Source organism: Leptonotus elevatus, chromosome 3 (genome assembly GCF_054856555.1).
Source record: "Leptonotus elevatus isolate MCC_2025b chromosome 3, RoL_Lele_1.0, whole genome shotgun sequence".
Lineage (NCBI taxonomy): Eukaryota > Metazoa > Chordata > Actinopteri > Syngnathiformes > Syngnathidae > Leptonotus > Leptonotus elevatus.
In genome coordinates, this window is record NC_141241.1 from 16,154,198 (window position 1) to 16,181,615 (window position 27,418).

The 27,418-nt window shown below is 38.9% G+C and overlaps 1 protein-coding gene across 1 annotated transcript; it reads left to right on the plus strand.

Annotated features, from left to right (window-relative positions):
- The first annotated feature begins 1,436 nt into the window (after positions 1–1,436).
- mindy2 (MINDY lysine 48 deubiquitinase 2) lies at positions 1,437–26,862 on the plus strand. Its single transcript, XM_086072020.1, has 9 exons — positions 1,437–2,392; positions 3,360–3,417; positions 6,741–6,805; positions 15,360–15,518; positions 15,720–15,822; positions 18,937–19,079; positions 21,696–21,869; positions 24,669–24,854; positions 25,044–26,862. The coding sequence occupies exons 1-9, from the start codon at positions 1,547–1,549 to the stop codon at positions 25,245–25,247; spliced, it is 1,938 nt and encodes a 645-aa protein (XP_085928146.1). The 5' UTR covers positions 1,437–1,546; the 3' UTR covers positions 25,248–26,862.
- The last annotated feature ends 556 nt before the right edge of the window (positions 26,863–27,418 follow it).

Here is a 27,418-nt window from a genome sequence, read left to right on the forward strand (position 1 = left end):
CCAATTTTTTTTTAGATTTGTTGGCACCATGAAATTTACAATCAACATATTTTTCCCTTAAAATGATAAATTTTCTCAGTTTAAACTTTTGACCTGTCATCTATGTTCTATTCTGAACACAATATTGAAATTTGGCACTTCCACATAATTGCATTCACATTTTATTCACAATTTGTAGTGTCCCAACTTTTTTTTTATTGGGTTTTTGTTTTTGTTTAGTTTTTTTTGGGTCAAATACAAGGTATTAGTAAGAAAATGGATGGACGGATGGATGAATGGATAGTGTAAAATTGGAAGGTATTTGGAAATTTTTATTTTATGAAAATTTGCCAAATAATAGCATAAGACTGATGCCAAAGGATAAAACCTTGTCACCATGCTATACAAAATTTGTAATTTTATCTTTTAGATCAATTGCAATATGTCCAGACACACATATTTTTCCAAAATCCCTCCAAATTTTTGATGACAATTTTTTTTTAGAATTGTTTCTGATTCATTCCCACAAAAGGTGCATTTATCATCTATGTTAGTAAACCCTGGAAAGTGAATTATTGCAAGGGTAAATGTAGTATTTTAGAAATTGTACACTCCTTTCTCACGTAGACAATGCGCACATGAAGTCACATCCGCACACAGGGTATGAAATTCGAACCCAAATCCAGTCTGAAAACTATTGAGGTTGCAGGATTGTGAACAGGTGTTAATCTGCTAATTAAGGGTGTAAAAAAACGACAACAAAAAACAAAAGCTTGGTTCCTGCTCCATTCTCTACTTTCTCCCTAAATAAGACGGCCACATCTTCCTTCTCCCTGAAGACTGCCACCGCCATGACTTGGGTCACGCAGTCTCTCTACCCCTCTGATAGTGATCTTCATCACATATTGCTGCTAATAATAATAATAATCATCATCATCATACACAAAGGCAAAAATGCCAGGTGTAAATGTTATAGGCACACCCACCCCTCTTGAAGGATTTCTTCTCATTATTTTACATATGCGTATAGCATATAATTATAAATTATTATTATAATAATAAATAATAATAACTAGCTATCACAAAGTCAGGTTGCAGAGACTTTGATCATTTTCTGATGGTGAGCAACAAGAATCAATCATGCAATAGATAAGGATTAAAGTACTTCACAATTGTATCATTAATAGAAAAGTGTTAACAAATTGCATAAAGAAATGCATGACCTGCTAGGTCTAAAATTTCAGCATTTTTCCACTGTACAACCAGTCGTGCTGCTAGATTCTGCCTCGGCAGCATCTTAGATATCTCAAATGTGTTGTGGATAGGAAAATGCAAAAGTGAATTAGACATCATGAGGAACACAAATCAGAAATTTTAATTCAGACGGCTTCTCGCACAAATATCCGAGGGTCTTCAAACGCAGCACCACCTGACACTGCTGCGTCTCGAGCGCCCCCTAGTCAGCTTGAAAAATTATCATTCTGATGACGTCACCGGTAGAGTTGTCATGGCGTCTTTTGGACCGAATCTGCTGCTGCAATTTAGCTAGAATCTGTCGACAGTCGAAATGGAGAAAAATGCAGACGTGCATCGAGACGTCGTCGGGAGCGACACCATCAGGGCGGACACCGGCGACGGTCCTGCCGCGGGAGGCGGGAAAGGAGCGGTGGAGAAATGCACAAATAGTGAGGCTCGTCTTGGTACTTTGCTGGATAAGGATAGCTGTAATAACAGCACCGCTGAGGAGCCTAGCACCCTTCACGCCAGCCCCGGTGCGGGCAGGTGTGATTTAGCGGAGGTCCTGGAAGTCCTGGTCGGACAGGAGGTGAGGAAGAACGCCGAGTCGAGCGGCTCGCGGTCGGAGGAGCAGCAGATCAGTAACGGGATGGAGTCGGATCCAGATAAGGAGGGTGGTGCCTCAAAGTTAGTAAACAACCAAACCGACGGGCCGTCCTCAGGTGTGGACGAGAAGGAAAGGAGCGAGCCCACCAATCTTGCCAAACCCACCCATCTGTGCCCCGGCAGGACGATCCCAGAGGACCTGAGCGCCCCGCACGCCTTATCCGAGGGGCTGGCGAGCGGCAGCGACCCGGACCCGGACGCCAGCCTCGGCGGGTGCGAGTCCCGCAGCCTGGACTCATTAGACGAGTCCTTCTCCAAGCTCAACTCGTGCCCCAGTTCGGACTTGAACAGTGAGGGTCTGGAGGAGCTAGGGTTGGCCCTGGCCTTGCAGGGCGAGTTCGGCCTGGATGGCACCAAGGCGACGTGCGCCAAGGACCGAGCGGCCGGCCAGTCCATCTACCACATCAAGTGGATCAAGTGGAGGGAGGAGAACACGCCGATCATCACCCAGAACGAGAATGGCCCCTGTCCGCTGCTGGCCATAATGAACGTGCTTCTGCTTGCCTGGAAGGTAAAACAAGCACCTAGAGGTCTTAATTCCTAAGAAGAATATTCCGTTTTAAAAGCTATTTTGACGTAGGCTAGACGTTCGTTCAGGGTCAAGTTGAGTTGGAGAAAGGCAGACTACTCCCTGCATTGGTCAAATGTCAACCACAGGGCAAACATTCATGCACATTCCCAACGTCACTGTCACTGAACCCATATGGCCTGGCCTGAACAGAAGTCAGGCAAATGTAGCATTACGACACCATCAGTGACTGTGTTGTATAAGATCTAGTTTATTATTGTCAACCACTGTACACTGCACTTAAATAGAGGAAAACGCTGCACATAAAAGTTAAATACAAAATGCACTGCAATACAAACACTTCTAAACACAAAGATGTTGTGTTTACATGTTAAATACAACTGCACTTACAGTATAGGAAAGTAACACACTTCTAAAATGTTGATTCAATTAAAATGTACGCCACATTAAAGTTAAATAAAATAAAAATAAAATAAACCTAGCAAACATTTCTAAATGTGAATGTATTGTATTTAAAATGTCAACATAACTTAACTGTTCTTAACAAATATATTATAAGGATGGATGAATGGATTTGCAAAAAAATAAAAAATTGAAACCACTGTAGTAACATTATGCACAGTTTGAGCTGGCACCCATTGTTTAAAAACATATTGAAATAGTCTATTTTGCATTACATTCTTGCAGCACATCACCAAACAAAAATGCTACCCAAAAAAAAAAAAATTGGTAAAAGGAAAAATTACTGTCCCATCTAGTGGAAGAGCATTTCATGGTTCTGCCTGTCACAAACATAGATATATGAACAAAGATGCATTATTTGTAAATGAATAATTGTCATAGCTCACCCGCAAGTGCGTAATGAAGACAAAAATGAATGGATGAATATGTTAAACCTTATCTCTGCTGTACCCTACATAGTCGTGCTTTATGAATCTCTCTGTCACAGGTTAAGATGCCTCCGATGATGGAGATTATTACAGCCGAGCAACTGATGGAGTATCTTGGTGAGTGTTACTGTTTCAGCATTTAATTGGCATTATTATTTAAAATATTATTTATTATTTATTTATTAATCGGGCATTGTCGTTTATGTCGAACATGGCCTGGATTTTTGTGGTGTTTGACTTCTGGTAGAACACATCAGAATCACAATCATCTTTATTGGCTAAGTAGTTGGCGCCACTCTAGTAACATTTATTAAAAAAAAATAAAATAAAATTTAAACCACAATAACAAAATGTACGGTTCCGTATATTGATGGATTGACTTTACTGTGTCCTAGCATATGATAGTGAAAGACCAAGGCCTCTTTTGATGTCAGGCTTTGCATGTTCTCTGCTCTAAATTCAGGCTATTGGCTGATTGAAGAGTTTGGATTGCCAGTAGGTGTGAATGAGAAGTCACACTTACATTCACACTAATGGCAAATCCAGTGCTGTTTGTTTATTTGCGCACTAACACTGACTGGCGACCAGTTTTCTCATGCAGTAACAGTCATGCTTCAAATTTTGTCTAAAATAAACATATGTAGCATGAAATGTAGCATTTCTTTGATGGTCAATTTACAATTACTGTGACATTGATGCTAATTTTCATTAGTCTGTCTATCCCATTTCACATTGTTAGCATTAATTTAAGTTAGCACTAGCAGGCTTTTGCTAGATAAAATGATACGGTTTGGTTGAACATTTTGGTGTAGTAGCCTACCACATTTTGCCGCATTAAGCTAGCAGGCTACCATTAGAATGATATGATCAATGCTAATTTTCAAGTTTCGCGTTATATGTTAGCATTAAGATAGCAGGTTATTGTTAGAATTATTTGGTTTGGTCAAACATTTTGGTGTTCTAATATACAATACTCTTGTAATTCTCAAAATGCTTTTGTTTTATGTTTCAAGCAAGCCCGGTTTGCCTCTTACTTGAAGTGAGCAGAGCGCTAAAAGTATTACAAGTTTCATGTTTTTTTAAATTGGTCTCTCCATATCATGGCTTTTCACCCATCACAGGTGGGTCTGAAGCTGGTTCACTGTATACTACATTGCTAATTTAATGTTAATATTTTGTGAGACTGGAGATGTTCTGCCACATTGTTTGTATGACAATACGGTGAGTTTTCTAATCTCAGCACAATCTGTCGTCCTAGGGCGACAGATGATTCAGAGGGTGGTGGGCGTCACTTAGCAGCTTGTGGTGCATTGAGCTGTCAGTTGGGAGACCAAAGCTCACTTTTGCCTCATGTTGAGTTGAAAATAAGTCGATTTTGACGGATATGTCTGTGTGAGTCAGTTCACAATAATCCGTAAAGGTTAAATCGAGGTGACTGGATTTTTCTTGTTTGTTGAGAATGTTTTGACCTTTATTTTTCAAGTTGCCTCAATTCAACCTTTGTGGGTTACTTTTAGATGAGTGTCTTTCTCCTGGTACGGCGCAGTTGATGACTCACTTCTCAATAATCATCTTTTCTTCTTTTTTTTGACAAATCAAAACATAACAAATAAGAAACCAATAAAAAACAACTACTGTAATTCTGTCAGAATGTCTGCCTGACAAAAAGTGTTTTTAACTCATAAAAAAATACAAATACAAATAAATAAAAAAGGAAGCTCTCTGCACAAAAGGAAGTGCATTCCACAATTTAGGTGCAATGGATAACAAGGCTCTATCAGCTTTAGTTTTTAATTTCGTGTGAGGGACATTATGTGAAAGGCACACAGCAAAAACAAACAATCAAAACTAAACTAAAGAAAAAACACAACACAGACTTTTCAGTATGACAGCCATGATGGTGGGCTTCAGTTAAGAACCAAATTGATCTTAATTGCTTTTCTCTCCTTAGTCTCTCCCTTGATCTTTAAACATTTCAGAACCAACGTGCGTCTCGGCGAAGAAAAATAATGTCTCTCTCGTCCCAAATGAGCCACATTTTATGTTGGAATCCGATGAGAAATGGTGACGCTTTCCCATTCTGTTCAAACATTCCCAAGAGTGTGAGCGCTTGACAACTAGCTGACAACAATAGCACATTCATGGCCATGGTGCGAATATTTTACTTTCCATCAGATTTACAAATCATCAAGTGGAAATACAGTAGCTGAATCTTTTTGCGGGGGAAGAAGCCAAGCTACACAGTTAGGTCAAAAGAACTCTCAAAGAGCAACAGCATGGACGGTGGGGACTCGATGATGGCCGTGCTTATACTTTGGAAACGACTGACAGGGGCTCATTTGCTATCACATTGCTTGGGAACTCTTTAGAGCTTGGTTTTCAAAATCAGGCTTGTGAGCCTTAACTTGGGGGTCTGCAAAATATTCAATATGTTATCATGTCGTATCATTTTTGAAAAGACTGGCATGGCAATAAAACATACTAAACCAATTAGTCCTCCCTACCTTAGCTCTAAGCCAATTAAAAGTTCTCATATGATCCCTATTTTTTCTCACGAAAATCAAATGTTATTGATCCTACGGCCCAACACCTTACACATAAAAAAATGACAATGAAATTACCTGACAGGTGTTAGCTCTGTGTTATTTCCCCTTTTGGGATTTACCCTTCAAAATGCGAGAAACGTCACATTGATAGCACAGAGTCTGTTCTCTTCTTCGTTGCCGCTACCCTCAAGTTCCTGTCGGCCGATTTGATTGCGACCAACATTGGCGAAAGCTTCCTCATAGAATTCATGGACCTGATCGCTAATGCCAATCTCACTGACAAATTTCATACAATAAGCAACCATATATTAAGGAGAAATCATGGGAGCTGATGTTTTGAGAACGTATGTGACAACGTACATACCTAAGTACATTAATTCCTGGTCTATAAGGCGCACCCGACTATAAGCCGCACTAGCTAAATTTGGGGAATACTCAAGTTTGTTACACATATAAGCCGCACCCGACTGTAGGTATTTTAATGTTATGGCATCGGGTTCCCGCTACCTTCTTTTTTATGAGGCCGCAAATTGTCTCGCTCCCGTTCTGTCTCTCCTACTGTATTTGGGCTCACTTGGTTTGCTTTGCTTTGCCTGACTCTTTTTGCGCTTCCCTTATAGTGCGCCCCCTTGTGATCTGCTGTATAAGCCGCACCTTTGTATTAGCTGCAGGGTTGAATGCAAGTGAAAAAAGTAGCGGCTTATAGTCCAGAAATTACTATAAAATGCGTATGGCAGGCAGTTAGCAGTCTCTGAAATAGAACCTTCAGATGAGCTTTATGTACAAGTCGTTTGGTTTTGCAGGGTTAGGAAATTCAACATGGAACGATGCAGTCTGCGAGTAGGCGCTATGATTGTCTTGGCAATACTGAGCAGTCTTTATGTGCCCCTGCAGGAGACTACATCCTGGAAACCAAACCTAAAGAGATTTCTGAGGCCCAGCGGCTAAATTATGAACAGGTAAGTCCTAACTACAATATCTACCAGATCAATGCACCGCATTACAAATGATTGTGCCATTATTAATAACGTACGCTCACTGGCAATCCTTGGCACGTCAGCTTCACAGTACTGACTACTGAGGTTCTGGGTTTGAGTCTCCCACATTCCAATACATGTGTTTGGGTCATTGAAGACAGGTGTAAGTGTGCTCTGCGATTGGCTGGCGACCAATCCAGGGTGTATCCTGCCTTGAATTTAGCAACAGCTTCATCAATATGGTTGTAGTTTGCAATGGCTGAGCGCTCCATCATGCTGACAGCTCGCTACAAAAGCAAAACGTTTTACTGTAATGTCATCCAAAAAATGTAAGAGGAAGTTTTTTTACTGCAAACATTTACGCAAAGTTGATTGCAAACCTCATAAAAGTGAAGCTTAGTACTCTTTCTCCACCGCTCCGTGTTACATAAGATGCGTCTTGTGAACAACGGAGGTCAGGATTGTGTGATGTCGTTCAATGGCGGCGAATGCTTAGAAACGCACGACCGGGTTCAGCCTCAGGCTATTACTGCGGTTCGCTTTGTGTGTTTTTGCGTGTGCGGTTGACCATGCGAGGCACTCGGATCGGAGATGGAGCTGCACTTCCTCTGCTTCCTCCCATCTCCTGTGGCCTGCCTACGTTGCGGCCTGTCCTTGCTCCAGCAGCACATCTGTGGATGATTTGAAGCCACGTTTGAAAGGAGAGGAGACATTTTTGGCAGCGCGCTCGCTGATGCTCAGTTGCTCAGTGGCACCGGCTTTCTAAATTTAAGCGGGGCTGAAACGCAACTTCTTAAATAAATCAGCGGCGTCTTCAGGGAGGGGCGCGGGTTTTGCGTTGCACGGTAATTATGGCAGTCTAATCCGAGACTGAGACTCTGGCCTGGGAGCTCTAATGCATGTGGGTGTCCGTCCGTGCGCCACTTGTTTTGTTGCAGACAACAGTGGGCGGTACTGGAAGCTCAGGTCGAGAGTGTGAAGAATCGTTTGTTCTTTCCATTTTTATTTGGGAGTCAAAAATGAAATAAGAGACCGGGCCGGCCCGTGAATAGCGGAAATCTGTGAATTTCTGTTAGTGGTGTTTCCCATTATATGTTAGCTTTAAGCTAGTGGATTTTGTGATTATATGATTTAGTTGAACATTTTCGTGTTTTGTTGTGTGTCAGTTTTATAGTAAACTTCAGCTGGGAGTATAACTTAATAGCAAGGAATACAAATTTTTGTTAGCCCATTTATGGTGTTTCCCATTACAGTATATATTAGAATTAAGCTAGTGGATGTTGTGATTATATGGTTTTGTTGAACATTTTTGTGTATCATATTTACAGTAATAGCAAGGAATACTAATTCCTGTTAGCCCATGTATGGTGTTTCCCGTTATATATTAGCATTAAGCTAGTGGAAGTATTGTGATTATGTGGTTTAGTTGAACATTTTCGTGTTTTGTTTTGTTTGTCAGTTTTATAGGAAACTTCAGCAGGGAGTATAGTAGCAAGGAATACTAATTTATGTTAGCCCATGTATGGTGTTTCCCCTTAAATGTTAGCATTAAACTAGTGGATTTTGTGATTATATGGTTTAGTTGAACATGTTTGTGTTTTGTTTTGTGTGTCAGTTTTATAGTAAACTTCAGCAGGGAGTGTAACTTAATAGCAAGGAATACTAATTTATGTTAGCCCATTTATGGTGTTTCCCGCTATATGTTAGCATTAAGCTAGTGTATGTTGTGATTATATGGTTTAGTTGAACAGTTTCGTGTTTTGTTTTGTGTGTCACTTTTATAGAAAACTTCAGCAAGGAGTGTAACTTAATAGCAAGGAATACTAATTTCTGTTAGTCCATTAATGGTGTTTCCCATTATATGATAGCATTAAGCTAGTGGATGTTGTGATTATATGGTTTAGTTGAACATTTTTGTGTTTTGTTTTGTGTATCAGTTTTACAGTAATAGCTAGGAATACTAATTCCTGTTAGCCCATTTATGGTGTTTCCCGCTATATGTTAGCATTAAGCTAGTGGATGTTGTGATTATATGGTTTAGTTGAACATTTTTGTGTTTTGTTTTGTGTCACTTTTATAGAAAACTTCAGCAAGGAATGTAACTTAATAGCAAGGAATACTAATTTCTGTTAGTCCATTAAGGGTGTTTCCCATTATATGTTAGCATTAAGCGCTGACTCCCATCGCTCAATTCACTTCTATATTTATAAAGCTCTTTCAAACAACCACCGCTGTTTTCTTAAGATGGACCCCAGGGGCAACAGATACAATGAAAACAGCAAAAGCCCCAAAATTGAACCCTGTGGAACACCATACATGCAAATTCATATTGTGCATATTTGTCCGACCACTTGGCGTTTTTTGCTTGACATAGTTAGCATGAAGGAATTGCAATAATAAAGAATTGATCACAAGACATACCATCGTAATAGCCACAAGTCGACCACTGAGCGCACCAAATTCCCTGTAGCACAGATGTAATGTAGTGTGTTCCCCTGTTGCCAATGATGCTACAGGTCACCTGACCAATTAAGCATTAAAATCAAATTCAGTCGAGTGGCCCATTTTTTCATTTTGTGTTTTTGGTCTAAGCCTAAAATTGAATCTGACGACTACGGTAAATGAATTGTGAACGTGTGCCCTGCACACTGCATTCAGAAAGGATTTTTGTTTTCATTGCCTGTTGGATTGAACCGTTTACACCAGGAGTTCACAACAGTTCTATTTTTACATTCACGTTCATACGTCATTTGTCACACGAGTGTATGAGGATTAAAATAGCAGTCGCTGCTCTTTAGCGGTTGTTAAATATTTACTCAGAGGAGCTATGTAAGTGAAGAGTCCGGTGTTGCTATGTGTATTTGTCTCAGTGGAGCTGAGTGAGTTGCGCCGTTGCAAGGCAAATGTCTCATCGTAAACCTAATTTTAACGACGTCTCCTTTGTTTTAATACCTTACCCAGAAGTACTTGTTCGAACCACAGCACACTAGAAATTCATGAACATGAAGGGCCGCAATTTATCCCAAAGGGCTTCTTCCAGTTGTGCCATTAAAGTTGTTCAAGCAAACAACTAGTTTCCAGTAGTAGGATCAGCTCAGACACAGTCGTTCTATTCAATTAACGTGCCCTACTAGTGCGCTAAACTGTCTTACTAGGACAAAGAATAGGGGCAAACTATTTAGAATTTTTTTTTTATTGCATATTTTTCCCTTAAGATTGCGATTTTATATGCAAATATTTGTAGTATTTTTTTTAACAAACAATAAATTCATCTGGATTACAATAAACAACATTAAAGTTTTGGTCTGCGGTTAAGCCTTCGCTAAAATAAAAGGCAAACGAGCCATCAATGAATATATAAGATAGTTTATTCATTTCAATTAGAGTTGTGACTTCACTAAACACTTTGACTTTAAGCGTTCACAACAACTTCACAAAATTCTACCAAACAATTGTGGTGTAAACAAAAGTCAATTAGTCGTTAATCAGATTACAGCAATAATGCAAATAATTCAAGAATGGTGCATTTTCATGCAAAACTATTCGAATCGGTTCGATTCAGTGGGATTCCGATTTGATTCGATGTAGCTTTTGTCCTGCCAAATAATTCAAGCGAATTCAATTCAATTTGATTGATTTTAGGTCAATCAAAACCGGTTTTCATTTAACACCTAAAATAAAGCCTACCATCTGGCCGAAATGAGCCAGTTTAGTTTTTTTCAAAACTGAAGCCTTTGCAATTTCAAAATTGCATTCTACAATTTTAATTTGATTAAATGTTCAACCCTAATATAGACCTTACGCTGAATATGAATCCATACATGTTGTGCAGCCACATTGTACTGTACAGTAATACTATTTACATGCCAGCCCCTCATGCTTTTGACCAATTCCGTGTGAAACATTAGCCCAACCCTTTCAGTTCAAGCCCGTTGTGTTGCTAATGACCTCCTGTAGCTGGGACCCATCGCCAGCCCAGATGAGTGCGAGTGATGCGGCGCTAATCGCATCATCTGATGGCGCTACTGCTCAATGCTTATCTGCTGGATGGACCAGATGTGGTCCATTACAAAGCTTCGGCTAATCCCGACGTCTGTGAAGATTGCCAGTGTCCTAATCTGCACACTCTCAAATGTGTCGAACCGGGGATTTACCCCTCAACACTGCGCATCAAGCATCAAAAGCGTGAAGACGCTCTCGGGCAGTGGTGCTCATCGACACTGTAAACAATGTTGCGCTAGAGCTGGGCGATACGGCGTTAAAATAAAATCTGATTTGATTTCCAAAGGTAATCGACTTTTCCTCTTTGCGTAAAGTCAATAATATTACTAAAACAGGTTTTGATGTATTTTTCCAAAGTTTTTTCCCCCATATTAAGATTTTTTTTATTTTTTATTCTGTCATATTCACGTTAACTTATTTAGCGACGAGAAGAGCAAAACAGGAAACACCGCTCACTTTCCTTTTTTTTCTTTGGTCCTTCCTCGGGTCTCCTGACGGCGGTGTTCGGTTTAGGTGAACGGTATGGGATTTTTTAATAGGTTTTTGGTGAACTAATGAATACACACACACTCACACGCACGCACACATGCACATACACATACTCACCCACATACAAAATAAATTAAAAAAAAATAAAAAAAAAAATATATATATATATATTAAAAAAAAGGAGCAATGATGATGACATCATCACAAAATTACGAATGAACAATACTGAACTCTTAAAAAATTTTTTTTAAACAAAATAAAAACAAATTTAAAAAAAGGAAACACCACTGTATGATACAGTACAGTTCTAAAACACTTCATGGGACAGTCAGTAATCTCTAGCGCCATCTAGTGATGAACTGATAATTCATTCTTTAAAAAAAATAAAAACTTTTTATGTCAAGACTCAATAGTATGCAAAAAATATGTTGTATCACATAAACTTTTTTTTTTATCTATAATCGTCGGTCTTGTAATCACTATTACATGGGTGTAGTCTCACTTTACTCGTGCTGCCATGTTTCGCCGACATCTTCCTGCTATGGAACTTCGATAATGTAATTAGCCTGGGTGGTGCTTGCATCGCCGCGCTTACCTTCCACAACTGAGACCTTGCCAGTGGGTTGTCACTGACTCTCGGGATTCGGGCCGTCGCTTGTACGGCAACTTCTGCTTTGCTCTCGTAAAGCTTTTACTACCTGTAGCTTTTCTTTTCTTCTTACTAGCTCCTCCCGCTAGCCATTCTTGTTAGCCGCTCCGACTAACTCCCGCTTGCCGCTCCTGTTAGCTACTCCGGCTAATTCCGGCATGCTCGGTCTTTCGGCGTCGCTCGCAGGGTTTCACGACAGCTGCCAAGTCGCTGTCGCTGTCGCTGTCGCTGTCGCTGTCGCTGTCGCTCACGCAAAATAAGAATTGGTGGTATGCTAGCGAAATGTGCTTCTAAATGCTACTCTTTGACCGCTACACGGCGCTAAGGACTACACACTACACTTAAACATTTTGTTACCTCTCTTATACTAAGCATGATTATCTTTTTAAGGGAAGAATGTTTGGTTTCACTCTTGTATCTGATTCAGTGGAGTGTATCTGCTTACCTTGTTTCCTTCCAGTAGCGTAATGAAAATATTGAAGCGCTCAGATGTCATTGTCATAAACGGGCTCAGCTGCAGGGCTTATCTTGAGTCCAGACTTTAATGGCAGCGTGGCTTGCAGCCAGCTGGGAGACGCTTTGGGGCTGAACGCAAGAATGGGTCCGACTCGGATTCATCGGGTTCTCAGGTGTGTGGGCGCCCCGGCGCTCGTTCCACATAACTCCTACATAGCGAGGCGTTTGCGTGAGTAACAAGGCAATGAAACGTCGACGGTTAGGGCTCACCTTTTCGAAATCATGGATGCTTTTTAAATAGGTAGAAATGTGTTCATTCAATGCGTTTTTACTCCTAACGAGTACAAAAACTTTCGATTTTCACAAAACATTGCGTGCTTTCTCTTTTTGAATCTTTCAAGCAGTTCAATGTCAGCCATTTTGTTGTGCAGTGAGTTTCTACAAGACTTTTTAGTACGCACGTTCTTAGCATCATAAAGTGCTTTGTTTTTCTATGATTTCCTATTTTACACAGATGGAACATGCCGGCATTACACTAAGATAAGCCAGTAATCAAATCATTTGATTGATGTCTTATTAGCATGTCTCTTTCCTTCTTTTGGCTTCAATTTTCTCCACTGATCATCCTGTTGATTGCATGGCTCAATGGCCCAGCAGCCTTCATTAGGCAGCTGCTGGACTGCATTATCATGTCAGATGTATGTCATTAAAGGGCGCTTACGCATGCATGGTCAAAGCGGACAGACCCGAAGAAGGGAGGCGGTGCTATGGTTAGAAGCAGTAACAGTCAAGCAGCTAATGGTTTCTTGTAAAGGTAGAAAAATCAATGGGCTGCTATGCTGACAGTGTGCAGGCTAGAAGCAGTACACCAGTCGCACTGGATGCTATTTATGGCTGTGTCAAAACACATGTTTGTTTTCATCACTTTATGTTTATTAACAGGATTACAGTAATCCCCTAGGCTATTTATGAATTAAATTGACATGATTTTAATCTGTTTTAGGATAATGTATGTTTACTGTGTAAACTTTTTTTTTTTTTTTTTTTTTTTTTTTTCTTTTAAGAGCTCAGTATTGTTCATTCGGAAATGTCATCATCATTGCTCTTTTTTTTTTATTTTTATTATTTTTTTTTTTTTTTAAATATTTATATATATATATATATACACATATATACATACATATATACATATATACATACATACATACATTTTTTTTTTTTTTTTTTTGTGTGTGTGGGTGAGTATGTGTGTGTGCGTGCGTGCGTGCGTGTGTTTGTTAGCTCACCAGAAAACCTATTAGAAAAAAAAATCTTATACCGTTCACCTAAATCGAACACCAGGAGACCCGAGGGGACCGAAGAAAACCAAGGAAGGTGAAATCCAGCACCGACCAGACACCCCCCACCAGAACTCCTCCCCAGCCCAAGAAACATCCAGACCCCAACAAATCCAAAAAACATAAAGTCAGGGAGGCCTCAAGAGACCAACGGAGAGACCGAGAAAAGGAAGGAAGGACAGACGAAGCCGCGTGAGATCCGAGACACCAGCCTCCACCGATTCAATAACCTGAGGAGGAAACAGATTGTGTCTGAGTTTCGGTAGTTTACTGTGTAAACTATTAACCCCTTATCATTCTTGTCATTTTTTGCCGAGAACGGCTAAAAAAAAATGTCAAAAATGTTTCGCAATTTTTCACTATTTGCTGTATGACTGTATCCCTTTTTCTGTACGCAACAATATTGCACAGACACCCACATGTGTGCCCAACTTTGTGTCAGCAAACTCTACACGGTCATTTGCTGACACCCACGTCACTCACCAGGCCAGGCTCTGGCTTTGAAAGCCAGATACTACAACAGAACGCCTCACCTGCAGTTTTGTGTGGGGCTCGACTGATGTGGATTTTTTAAGGCCGATGTCGAGTCTGATATTTGGCCTAATAAAATTCTGATTACCAATTAAGCAGCTGAATTATTTACGAAATATATGATTAATAAAATAACTTCTAAAAAGTTACCTTTTTTTTATGGGGGGTGGGAGGCGTGTTTGAATGTCATTATATTTGTCTTATGTTGTAATGTATATATATTTTTAAATCGGAAAACATTTAAAAGAGTTCTCCTGAATCGGCTGGAAAATTAATTGATTATTCCCTGGTATTGTATTTAATAATGCAAATAAATAATATTACAATCAATTATTATTAGAGCTGTCAAACAATACATTTTTAAAATCAGATTAATCCCATTTTAGAATTTTTATTTATCACGATTAATCGTTAAGGCTTTTTTTTTATCAACATTTTTTGCCCGCCAAATTGAAAGTGCTCCTGCGTTATTTTTTTCGACATTTAATGTTTGAGGACGTCTTGAAAACCTTTTTATCCACTGCACGCACTCATCCTCGTCTTTTTTTAATCAGTTAATTCCCGGTTGGAAGAGGGGAAAGAGCCCCTGGGCGCCCGGCGTGCCCCCGGTTGGAAGAGGGGAAAGAGGACCGCGGACAGCGGACCCGCGGACACAGGAGCCCCACGGAGCCCCCGCGGAGCCCCCGCGGACCGCCTACTTGCATAATTTAAAATGGGAAAAAATGACCCCAATAGTTTGACATGAACAAACATTCTGAATGTCATACGCAAACATTTATTAAATGTTTTACTTTAATGCATGTCATTATGTTTATTGGTCAAACACAACCTAAGCTACATTTAACGTAACCATCCGCTCGCTGTCAGCTGAAGAATCATCTGGGGTCAAAATTAATAGTATGATTAATCTGCGTTTTTAATTTTAAAAAAAATAATTAGTTAAGGCTTTATATAAAATAACATATTACTTAATCAGTCGATGAGATTATCAGTAGAACACTCAATTCTGCGAATATTCCATGAATGGATAGTTGAACATCCCCCTATCTGTTCTCTTTTTTTCTCCTCCTAGAACATGAGCGACGCCATGGCAGTGTTACACAAGCTACAGACGGGCCTGGATGTGAATGTGAAGTTCACAGGCGTGCGAGTTTTCGAGTACACCCCAGAATGTATTGTGTTCGATCTGCTGGACATCCCCCTCTACCACGGCTGGCTGGTGGACCCCCAGGTATGGCTTGGCCTTTCACAGCACTGAAAAATGAGCTAGATTTGACAATAGACAATTGCGGTACTTTATCCTAGGCAGGTAGGGTGCATGTTTCAACGCTGCATTTTTTTCTCATGACTAACGGTAGCTTTGTGAGTTGGTGCCGCCTGCATCATTTCTTGGCGAGTGTTCTTTCCCCACTGTGCCTATCTTTATTTGCAGATGTGCGACATTGTCAAGGCAGTGGGCAACTGCAGCTACAACCAGCTGGTGGAGAAGATAATATCCTGTAAACAGTCAGACAACAGCGAGCTGGCAGGCGAAGGTCAGTACGTCTCTCCCTGGGCTCTCTCCTTGTGCTCCTCCCCCGCTTGTCTTACACTCAAACACATTACAAGTTATTTGCCCCAATTGGTTGCAGTCCACAAACTGGCTGAAATGAAAAAATCATAATATGAAGATGTCGCAGTGTTGTAACCTTTTAAGCAAAAGGCTATTTCGACTCAAACAGTGAAGCAAAATATGAAGCAATGAGGGGTGTCAAAATGAGTGCGTTCATTTTGAGTTAAGTTAAAGTTCCTTTAACGCCACTCTTCTTCTTCTTTTTACATGCGATTAATGCCCGCCCCTTACTTGGAAAGCCTGTGCTGGAATTCCAGTTGCATGTCAAAACTGAGCAGTAATACATTTAATAATAATGCATATATTTGTGGAGACTAGGCTCAAGTTGTAATTTACAATTTTAAAAATGTGCAGAATTACTTCATGTTAGACAGTTCTTAATATGAAAAGAAAAATGCACTGAGCTGTCGCCAACGTCTTACAAATGCAATTATGCCATCTAGTGGCAGAAAAATGACCTCAACACAAATCAATACCACACTCGTTTTTTTACAGTACAATACATCTTTTTAATTTTAACTAAATTTTATGAATTATTATGAAATTACTGTATAAATGACAAAAAGATGCAGCCATGTTTCTATTAAACTCATTCACTGCCATTAATTCATTTAAACTATTTTTATTAGTTTAACATTTTTCTCCACTTTTGTTAACAAGAGCATGAAAAACTAGATTTTTTTGGGGGGACATTTAGAATAGTTAACTTGTGAAATCATGCAATTAATTACAATTAAACATTTTAATCCCCTGACGTCCTGAAGTTTTGATAATGTTTTCTTTTTTTAATCTTTTTTTTATTATTAATTAGTGAAACCATGCGATTAATTACAATTAAAAAAATTAATCGCCTGACGCCCCTCATTTTTAATAATCTTTTCTTTTTTTTATCTTTTCTTTAAAAAACAAATTAACTAGTGAAGTCATGCGATTAAATACAATTAAAAATTGTAATTGCCTGACGTCCCTAATTTAAAATAAATATTATTTTTTTAAAGAAAACTAATTTTTTTTAAAGAAAGGAAAAGATTGTTAAAAATGTTATTACAATTAAAAAAATTAATCGCCTGACGCCCCTCATTTTTAATAATCTTTTCTTTTTTTAATCTTTTCTTTAAAAAACAAATTAACTAGTGAAGTCATGCGATTAAATACAATAAAAAATTGTAATTGCCTGACGTCCCTAATTAAAAAAAAAATCTTTTTTTTAAAGAAAACAATTTTTTTTAAAGAAAGGAAAAGATTGTTAAAATTTTTATTACAGTTAAAAAAAATAATCGCCTGACGCCCCTCATTTTTAATAATCTTTTCTTTTTTTTATCTTTTCTTTAAAAAACAAATTAACTAGTGAAGTCATGCGATTAAATACAATTAAAAATTGTAATTGTCTGACGTCCCTAATTTAAAAAAATATATTTTTTTTTAAAGAAAACAAATTTTTTTTAAAGAAAGGAAAAGATAGATATACCGGTTCTAAATGTACAATAAAAAAATAGTAGGTTTTCATACTCTTGTTAACAAAAGTGGAAAAAAATGTTTAAACTTATAGAAATAGTTCAAATGAATTTTTGACATCGATAGCCATCAATGGCAGTGAATGAGTTAAAAAAAATTCCACTTTTATGTTAACAAGAGTATTAAAAATATTTTATTGTACATTTAGAACAGATATAAAAATTGCGATTAATCGTGAGTTAATTGAGGTCATGCGATTAATTACGTCAACATTTTTAATTGCCTGACACCTCTAGTAGCAATATAACAATACAACCGTATATTCTTTCAAATAATGCTTTACCACCATCTTGTGGTATGTAATTGGGTAACACTATATTTCACTTATTGCTTCACAAATACAAAACAACGCTGAAGCAGACCTAATGCATTACATCAGTCCACTGAAAGGCACGTTACACTACAGTGCATATTGCTAATGGGCTCACCACTGCAAACCCACTCGACACGAACCGCCAGCCAAGTGCAGATCAAAGCGAGACGCGCATGTGGCGAGTCGGCGACACACCGGTGACCCACTTAACACAAGTCATGCTTCCCTCGACGGCACGCTTCAACTTGGACACGCAATATTTGGCCACTCAACACCGGCCTTCGAGAGCAGCTGTCTCACCTTTCTCATTGGCTACTCCTGTGCAATATCAACTTGAGAGGTATTAGTTTAATTTAGTTCATTATTGTGCTTGTAGGATAGCACAAAAATAGCACTCGATATTGTTATCCTTTAAAAAACTGTTTGCTATAATTCAATGGAAATTGTGTTGCTCCTTCTTGTGTGCAACTTGGCCACCTGGGGGCAGTAAAAAACAGACATCGGGTGTACTGCATGGAGCTAGTCTCAACTCTTCAGTAATATTAGTCGTTCTTTGCAGAGGATAAAGAATATATATACTAGGGGTGTCTCATGATACAGCGCTAGCATCTTGCAAGTCAAAAAAAAAAAGCTGAAGACAGTGATTTTTTTTTTTTAATTACTTTAATATAATGGATTCTTACTTTGGGTCAACCGTGAGCCCGCCTTCTAAAAAGTCAGTCCACTTTTTGCATAATCCTGCTAGCAAATGAACAAACCTCAACCAAAAGCTAACCTTCTTAGCACAGCTAAAAATAAACATATTTTGAAACAAATTCCTCCCTGACAGTGTCAATCAAAACTGAGCCTTACTCACAGATTTAATTACTGCAGGCGGTGCTGCAGGTTTTTCAGAAAAGCTTTCCAGATTGTGGCTCGTGTTGATGAGTAAGGAGGGTGTTGTGATTGTAGATGTACGGCAGATTAAAGGCATGCTTCAACTTTGCCACCAATTGTAATCTTATTTCTGTGTGTGTGTGTGTGTGTGTGTGTGTGTGTGTGTGTGTGTGTGTGTGTGTGTGTGTGTGTGTGTGTGTGTGTGTGTGTGTGTGTGTGTGTGTGTGTGTGTGTGTGTGTGTGTGTGTGTGTGTGTGTGTGTGTGTGTGTGTGTGTGTGTGTGTGTGTGTGTGTGTGTGTGTGTGTGTGTGTGTGTGTGTGTGTGTGTGGCAGGCATTGTGGCCGAGCAGTTCTTGAGCAGCACGGCCACTCAGCTGACGTACCACGGCCTGTGTGAGCTCACGTCCACCGTGCAGGAGGGAGAACTTTGCGTCTTTTTCAGGAATAACCACTTCAGCACCATGATTAAATACAAGGTAAAACGTGTGAAAAACGGACTGGCATTCATCATCGATGTCGGGAAAGATGATTGTTCCGTGCTATGTAAATATACCCTCAGCAGAGTATTCACAATGCTTCACTTTGTCAACATTTTGTTATGTGAAAGCTTTGTTCCAAAATGGACTAGATTCTTTTTTTTTTCTCTCAAAATTCTACACACAACACTCCATGATGATGTGAAAAAGATGTTACTAAATACAAATGTATTACCCCCACCCATCCCCCAAAAAACATAAAAAAATCACATAAAATGCCATTTCTGGAGAAATTGCGTGTGAAGGCTGAATGAAAACCTGTGGAATAGATGGAAGAGCTCGTGGCGTGAAATGGTGGAATATATTGAAATTGGAATGAAGTGAATCGGATGAAAAATGTGGAAGTAAATGGGAAATGTAGAATATCCCTTTAAGAATGAATGGGGAAAAATAGGGTACACAATCGGAAATTGTGGGTAAGGCGTGAATATTTGGAATAAGAAAAATACACCCTAGAATGGCGGGAATTTTTGGAATATGTTAAAATTGGAATGAGGAGTATCGGATGAATTATGTGGAAGAAGATAGATGCCGAAAAAGTGGGAAGTTTAAAGTATAGCAATAACATATGCAGCCTTCACACAATTACAGTGAATACAAAAAGTCTACACATCCCTGTTCAAATGCCAGATTTTTGTGATAAAAAAAAATGACATCAAGATAAACCATTTCAAAATGTTTTCACCATTAATGTAACCCTTAGTAAAGGTGGAGGGAATCACGAACTGTTCCAAATAGCAATCAAAAACTTTAGGCTTCTGTTAGAAAGCACACAAAAAAAAAAGGCAAGAAAAGACTACTAGAACATCTGAGCTTTATTTGGGGTTATTCAGAGGCACTTGATTTTAGTTGATCACATGAGTTTCAGTGTGATTGGTCAATTCTGAAAACAGTCCAATGCTGAGTTATAAGAAGTGTGCAAAACTCTTTTAAAAAGTTTAGCTATTTTAAAAAGGGGTCAAATTGGCTCAGTTTTTTTGTCTTAATAATGGCCTTTAACCTCCCAAAAAAGGCATCAAATTCTTGCCAATTTTTCTCTCTGTTGTCAAGTTAAATTATAAAGGACAAAGTATTTGTAAAACAGTTAAGTTCTGCCTGTAATAGATATCTTTATTGTTGTACATGTAAGAAGTTTTTTTTTATTCATTACTACTTTTTTATTTTTTTTAATTAAATGTCTGTTTAGTCATTTATCAGAATTCTATTCTGCCAAATATCGGAATCGGGCAAAAAAAAAAAATCGGTCAGGTACTACTTCTTGCTACACTGAATGTGTATATATATATATAATTTTTTTTTAACTAAATGTTTTAAAAAAATAAAACAATCCATAAGTCCTAAATATAAATAAGATAAATGCATGAAAGTAGTCTTTAAAAAAAATCTGTGATATAATCAAGGATAAAATCGCCATATAGCTGGTGAATACTATGTATGAAAAAATACCATTGCCCTTAAAACCATACGTTGTGGGTCAAATTTACCAATTTGGAAAATCTAAAGGAAAAAAACAACTTTGTATTGTTAGATTAGGCCTCTTAATGATTATATAGACTAGATATGATGGCCTTCATTTTTTTAAACATAAAAAAAAAAATCTTATTTTTTTCTTTGTTGAAACTCCTCTAGTCTTCACAGCGTAGCTGTCACTGCTGTGAATATGATTTTTAATTATTATTATTTTTTAAACTGTATTTTTACATGTAACTGCTCATTACAATTATAAATCAATGTGATTCTACAAAGCTCAGCTGCTTGCAGCTGCTTGGCTGTATTATCAGCACAGCTGGACCAGACTTTTCCTGTTATATGCAAGAGGGGAAGTGACTTCTTTGTACTGTGTTTTCACTTCTTCACTATCACACACGCTGGCATTGCCAATGCAGGAAAAACTTTTGTGCGTCACCTTCATGACCCCATGCCCTCCAAAAAGAAAATGCGTAGCTAGTGCCTCAGCTCAATGAACAGGCGAAACATTTTCAGATGACTGCTTCACTTTATTCTTAGAGAGAGAGAACTAGTTTCTCCCGGAGGCCCCAAAAGCGCGTGTGACATCAACTTGAAAATGGTTTGCTAATAAAGAGTGTATCATTGAAAAATGTGGAAGAACTCTGAGTATCTCAAGTCATCTTTTCCCATTAGAACGAATGGTAATGCCATTAATCTGTTCCAACCTTCCTAACTGTTTATATTGTCTGTGTTGCTATTTAGCAATTAGCATTAAGCTAGTGGACTGAAATGCTAAGCTATGTGTTTTTTGTTTTTTTTAAAGTACACAAGGTGTAATCTCATTGTTTTGTGTTTTGCGTGAGACTAAGCTTCAACTGGGAGAGAGCTTGAAGCCTTTTTGGGGGGTGGCTGGGGGGGTTATTGTGAAGTGAGTTGAGTTCACTGGTACTATACAATGCTCAAATCTCAAGTACAAGCCAGCATGTCAAAGACAAAAACAAAACAAAAACACCAAACGACGGCTCGTATCTCAAAAAGTCCCAAACTAAGTCACTTGTATCTCAAGGCACCACTGTATTTATTTACTGTGTGTGTGTTTATCTCCAGGGTCAGCTATACTTACTGGTGACCGATCAAGGCTTCCTGACAGAAGAGAAGGTGGTGTGGGAGAGTCTTCACAACGTGGACGGAGATGGCAACTTCTGCGATTCCGAATTCCGGTTGAGGCCCCCGTCGGACCCGGAGACCGTGTACCGAGGACAGCAGGATCAGATAGACCAGGTCTGAGCACTGACGCAGGCAAGGCTAGCACAACCGGCATTTTACTCCTCACGCAACCAGGATGTCCTTGTTACGCCATAAAAAAAGAAAATAAAAGTTTTTTCCTTTTTATTTATTAGGGGTGGGAATCTTTGAATGTCTCGCGATTTGATTCAGATATTTGGATGTGCGATTCGATTCAGAATCGATTTTCGATTAAGAACGATTTTTGCTTCAAAATGATTTGATTGACAATGATTTTTGCTTCAATCTATAGTTGTGCAAGGAATCGTAATGATCTACTCCAGTCTGACTCGCTAATGCTAATTAGCGCGCTACTCGCGGCACTTTTATCACCCAAAAGAACGGCTCCACACTGCAAAAAAAAAACTTTTAGTGGAATAACTTGATTGTGACTTTTTCCTTCTACTCTCTAATGTGGCTACAACTTAACAGTGTATTAGACCGTGTGGAACCACACTGCCCCTCACTGGCTAAACCGGGTACAACATGAACAGCGCTCCAAATAAAGGCACACACAGACAAAGGCAAGACAGTATAAAATAATTTAAATCAAATCGATTTTGGGACATTTAAAATCGATTCTGAATCGTACTAAATGAGAATCGCTTTTTTTGGGCACACCCCTATTATTTATATACTTAGAATACCCCAAATTATTATAGTTAGTTTGACTAAATTCACACAAAATGAACTCTTTATTGTGAGGCAGACATGCTAACCACTAGCACACGGTCCTGCCTGAAAAATAGAAATGTACAGTAGCTGCCATTTCCCAAATTCAAGTGCACGCTTGTCAAAAATAGTCAATAATAGATGAGCCATAATTGCCGCCCCCCTCCATAGTCCTATACCGCACCCCTAAAAATTCTCTCCCACAATGTACCAAAGCTTCTCAGTGGCCCCTTAATTATTCATCAGGCTTTTGTCTCCTCTGCAATTTTGCTGGTTTCACAGCCATCTGTTGAAAAGCACAACTTGCTGACAAATTCTCCACTCAGACAATAGCTCAGGCAGACTTTATAGATGACTTGTTTACTCAGACGGGCCTGGTTTGAGGGTGGGAAATCCATTTCTGAAGGTATAATCAACACCTTTTAGATTAGAGAACGCACTAATGAGACCCATGGTGCAATCGGCTTGTTTGCACCAAGAGGGAAGAGAATATATCGTATATCAAACGCCAAGTACGGCTACGCCATCTAATGAGATTTAAACAAGAGCTATATAGCTGCATTGTGCGTATAGTTTTGATTGGAGTTTGTGGGGAACTGCACTGCATCATAGTGAGAGCTGCTTAAATTGAACCCTTAGTCACTGGTTCTCAAACCCTTTACAAAAAACTTCATGGACCACCATGCCCAACAAGTAGATACAGCAGTAGTACCTAAATATGTTTAAAAACAATTTATTAAGATTAAATACTATTGCACCGGAATTGTAACAGAACTATGCCTAAAAAAAATAATTATTATTATTGCACAGCGGTGATTTTAGATATGAATTTAATTTATTCTGTGACCATCCTAGAATATCCAAACTTGCATCTCAAATCATCTTTCCCATTTGAAATGAATAGAAATGCTCTTAATCCATTTTTCTTTTCGACAAGAAGAATAGCTATCTTGCCAATGGAAATACATGGGGACGGTCAAACCCAATCAATAAACTGCAGTCATCTTAGTTGTTTTTTGCTGATGCTAACTATATGAAACTTAATAAATCTTTGAAAACAAAGTTTTGTACTTAAAGTCAACCTTAAACATTTCTTGGCAATAATATGTTATATGTAACCTCACTAGTCTAAACATGACAATCTGATTAATATTACATTTGTGAAATATGAGTCATGCAACAAAATCCAGCCATTTTAATCCATCTCAGGGCGGCCATTTTGCCACTTGCTGTTGACTGAAGATGACATCACAGTAGTTGACCAATCACAGCTCACCTGTTTTCTGAAGATGAGTTGTGATTGGTTGTTACCGGAAACCTGAGCAACTGTGACGTCATTTTCACCCGACAGGAAGTGGCAAAATGGCCGATGGATAAAAAACTGGATTTTGCTGCTTAAATCATATTCTACTAGAACATATTATCGTCAAAAAATGTTTTGGCCGTTGACTTCCCTTTTAACTCATTCACTGCCATAAATTTATAAAAAATAAAGATTATTAAAAAATTAGGGGCAAGAGGCGATTAAAATTTTTAATTGTAATTAATCGCATGACTTCACTAGTTAACTCACGATTAATCACAAATTTTATATCGGTTTTAAATGTGCGATAAAAAAATTCTAGGTTTTCATACTCTTGTTAACAAAAGTGGGAACATTTTTTTAAATATAAATAGTTCAAATGAAATGTTGACGTTTATAGCCGTCAATGGCAGTGAATGAATTTTAAAAAGAAAAGATAAAAAATTTGGGGCGTCAGGCGATTAAAGTTTTTAATCGTAATTAATCGCATGACTTTAATAGTTAACTCGCGATTAATCACAAATGTTATATCTTGTCTAAATGTACCCCCAAAAAAATCTAGGTTTTCATACTCTTGTTAACAAAAGTGGAAAAAAAAGTTAAACTAATAGAAATAGTTCAAATGAATTTTTGACGTCTATAGCCGTCAATGGCAGTGAATGAGTTAAAACTAAACACAGCAAAACTGTACTTAAATTTTTTTTTTTTAAAAAGTACTGTACTGGATTAAAAACAAATATATATATATATAAGCCACCGAATACCATTTGTCCTGACTGGTCTCACATGTCGTATTTGAACCTCATCCTCGTGCGCGTCAGGACTACCTGATGGCGCTGTCGCTGCAGCAGGAGCAGCAGAGCCAGGACCTCCAGTGGGAGCAGCTCCCCGCCATCAGCGACCTGGAGCTAGCTAAAAAGCTGCAGGAGGAGGAGGACCGCCGAGCATCGCAGTACTACCAGGAACAGGAGCAAGAGCAGGCGGCAGCACAAGCGGCACAGGCGCAGGTGTGTGTGTGTGTGTGTGTGTGTGGGGTGTGTGTGTGTGTGTGTGTGTGTGTGTGTGTGTTCTTATTCTGTTAAAGGAATGGCAACCGTCGGAGCTGGTTTATTTTATCTGCTGCCATCCAGTGGAAGAGCCAGGAATGACTCTGACACTGACATCTGCCTACCCGTGTGGTCACGTGCGTGTTGCAGGCTCAGCAGGAGGCCGCAGAGGGAGACGAGGCAGACAGAGGGGCAGCGGGAGCCGGCGCTCCAGTAGGTGGCGCCGGGACGGTCGCGGCGCCCGCCGCCGCCGCCGCCGGCCAGGCCATGGCCAGCCCGGGAAAGCAGTCGTCGAGTGGCGAGCGAAAGGCCAAGAAGGAAGCCAAGGATAAAGACAAATGTGTCATTTTGTAACGTCGAGCAAGCGTGCGGAAAGTTGTTTGAGCAGTTAGTCCGTATGCTTCATATCCAACTTCAGGCTCCTTGCACTAGTACACTAATTATCCTCACCAGTGAGACAATTCCGTGCACTTCAAGAACGTTTTTGGTGTTACTAGTGCCACTTTCAGCCTACTAGTACACAATTAAACCTTGCTAGTAAACTAATCTACAGCACTGGTAACACTACTAGGCCCAACGAGTAGCCCAACATGTGCCATGTTTTAGTCACCTTCTTGGACACTAGTAGCACCAAAATGCCCACTGATAGTTTTGCCAGATGCAGTCCTACTAGTGCACAGAAATATCACACAGTAGTGGAGAAAAACTACTTGTAAGACCAAGTAGTCCTAGTAGTGCAACCTAGGGGTTCTAGTAGTATGAAGGATAACAAGTATTCGATATCCATGATAGTGTTGCTAGTGAAGCGCAAAATGCTAACTAGTAGAATATAGTGTCACTCCTAGTACTAGTAGCATGTTAACTAGTGCATAATTTTGGCTCACTAGTTACATGTAATTGTCCTACCAAAGTTGTCGTGCTGACTACAAAGAGTGCACTAGTACAGTTAAATCTTTAATAAATAGAGAGAATTTAGAGCATTGGGAGGACGATTAAGGCGCACTAGTACAACATAATATTTTTCAACTAGTAGTATCTCTGCTGGCCTATTAGTACGACTTAACGATAGGTATCAAACAGCTTTGATATATTTTATATTGTTTCCAGTCCATGTACTAGTAGGACACCTAGATGCTACTAGTAAAGCTAAACTAGTGAAGCACAAGTAAAATGTGATCATGTCAATAGTTGTACTAGTAGCCAAACAGCTTGCCATAAGGCCATTTGAGCATCTTACCCGCGAAGCCAAAAAGCGCACTAGTAACTGGACCTTGAATATGAAGGATATGCACGAGAAACGCTCAATGGCTTTGCCGTACGTGCGCCTTTGAGCGCGTGTGCGTGTTTTTGGCGTCCAGCGAGGGAAGGAGACGCACGAGGAAGACGCTCACGAAGAGGATTTGCTTCCCAAACCACTGGTGCCTGCTAGCCTCCATCCTCAGCGGACCGCAACCCCCAACAAAACGGGATCTTTTGACCGAGTCAGCCAAACTTTGTTACCAGTTGCACACTGTACTCTATTGGTCACGCTGGCTCACTTTTTTTAGCGCAAGACATCATCGTCATCGTCATCGTCATCGTCATCATCATCTCCGCTCACTCTTTTTCTCCTTAACACGAAACCTTTTGACTTATTTTTTGGGTTGTGTTACACAACAAAGTTCATCTGCTTTATGTAAGAACGTTGTTGATGGCAACTTTTTCTTTATGTCGCCAATTTGATCTGGAATTAAAAGCTGTGGAATGCTGCTTATTCCAGCTGAACTCATTCACTGCCATTGACGGCTATAGACGTCCAAAAATCATTTGAACTATTTCTATTAGTTTAACATTTTTCCAAATTTTGTTAACAAGAGTATGAATACCTAGAAAGTTTTTTTTATTGTATTAGAACAGATATAACATTTGTGATTAATCGTGAGTTAACTGGTGAAGTCATGCGATTAATTACGATTAAAAATGGTAATCGCCAAACGCCCCTAATTTTTAATAATCTTTTCTTTAAAAAAAAAAGATTATTAAAAATTGGGAAAAAATATTACAATTATTTATTTATTTATTTTTTAAAGAAAATATTATTAAAAAATTAGGGGTGTCAGGTTATTAAATGTTTTAATCGTAATTAATCGCATGACTTCACTAGTTAACTCACGATTAATCAAAAAATGTATATCTGTTCTAAATATACAAAAAAAAAATCTAGGTTTTCATACTCTTGTTAACAAAAGTGGAAAAAATGTTAAACTAATAGAAATAGTTTAAATGAATTCATGACGTCTATAGCCGCCAATGGCAGTGAATGAGTTATGGTCAGTGTACAAGGTCTTAACAATTTAGACAAACAATCTAATTTTGCACCCTCAATAATGCATCCCCCCGCCCCCACTCCGCCCCCCTTTCATTACTAGCGTCACTTTTTGGTCTACTTGTATGCAATTGAAAACATGACACGACTGCTGCACTAGTAACACTACTAGTAGGTATGTGTTATGCACTAGTAGCATCCTGGAACCTACTAGTAGCAC

Coding starts and splice junctions, on each gene's coding strand:
- mindy2 (XM_086072020.1), top strand. CDS start 1,547: ATGGAGAAAAATGCAGACGTGCATCGAGACGTCGTCGGGAGCGACACC. Junction 2,393..3,359: donor TGCTTCTGCTTGCCTGGAAG/GTAAAACAAGCA, acceptor TCTCTGTCACAG/GTTAAGATGCCTCCGATGAT. Junction 19,080..21,695: donor GCACCATGATTAAATACAAG/GTAAAACGTGTG, acceptor GTTTATCTCCAG/GGTCAGCTATACTTACTGGT.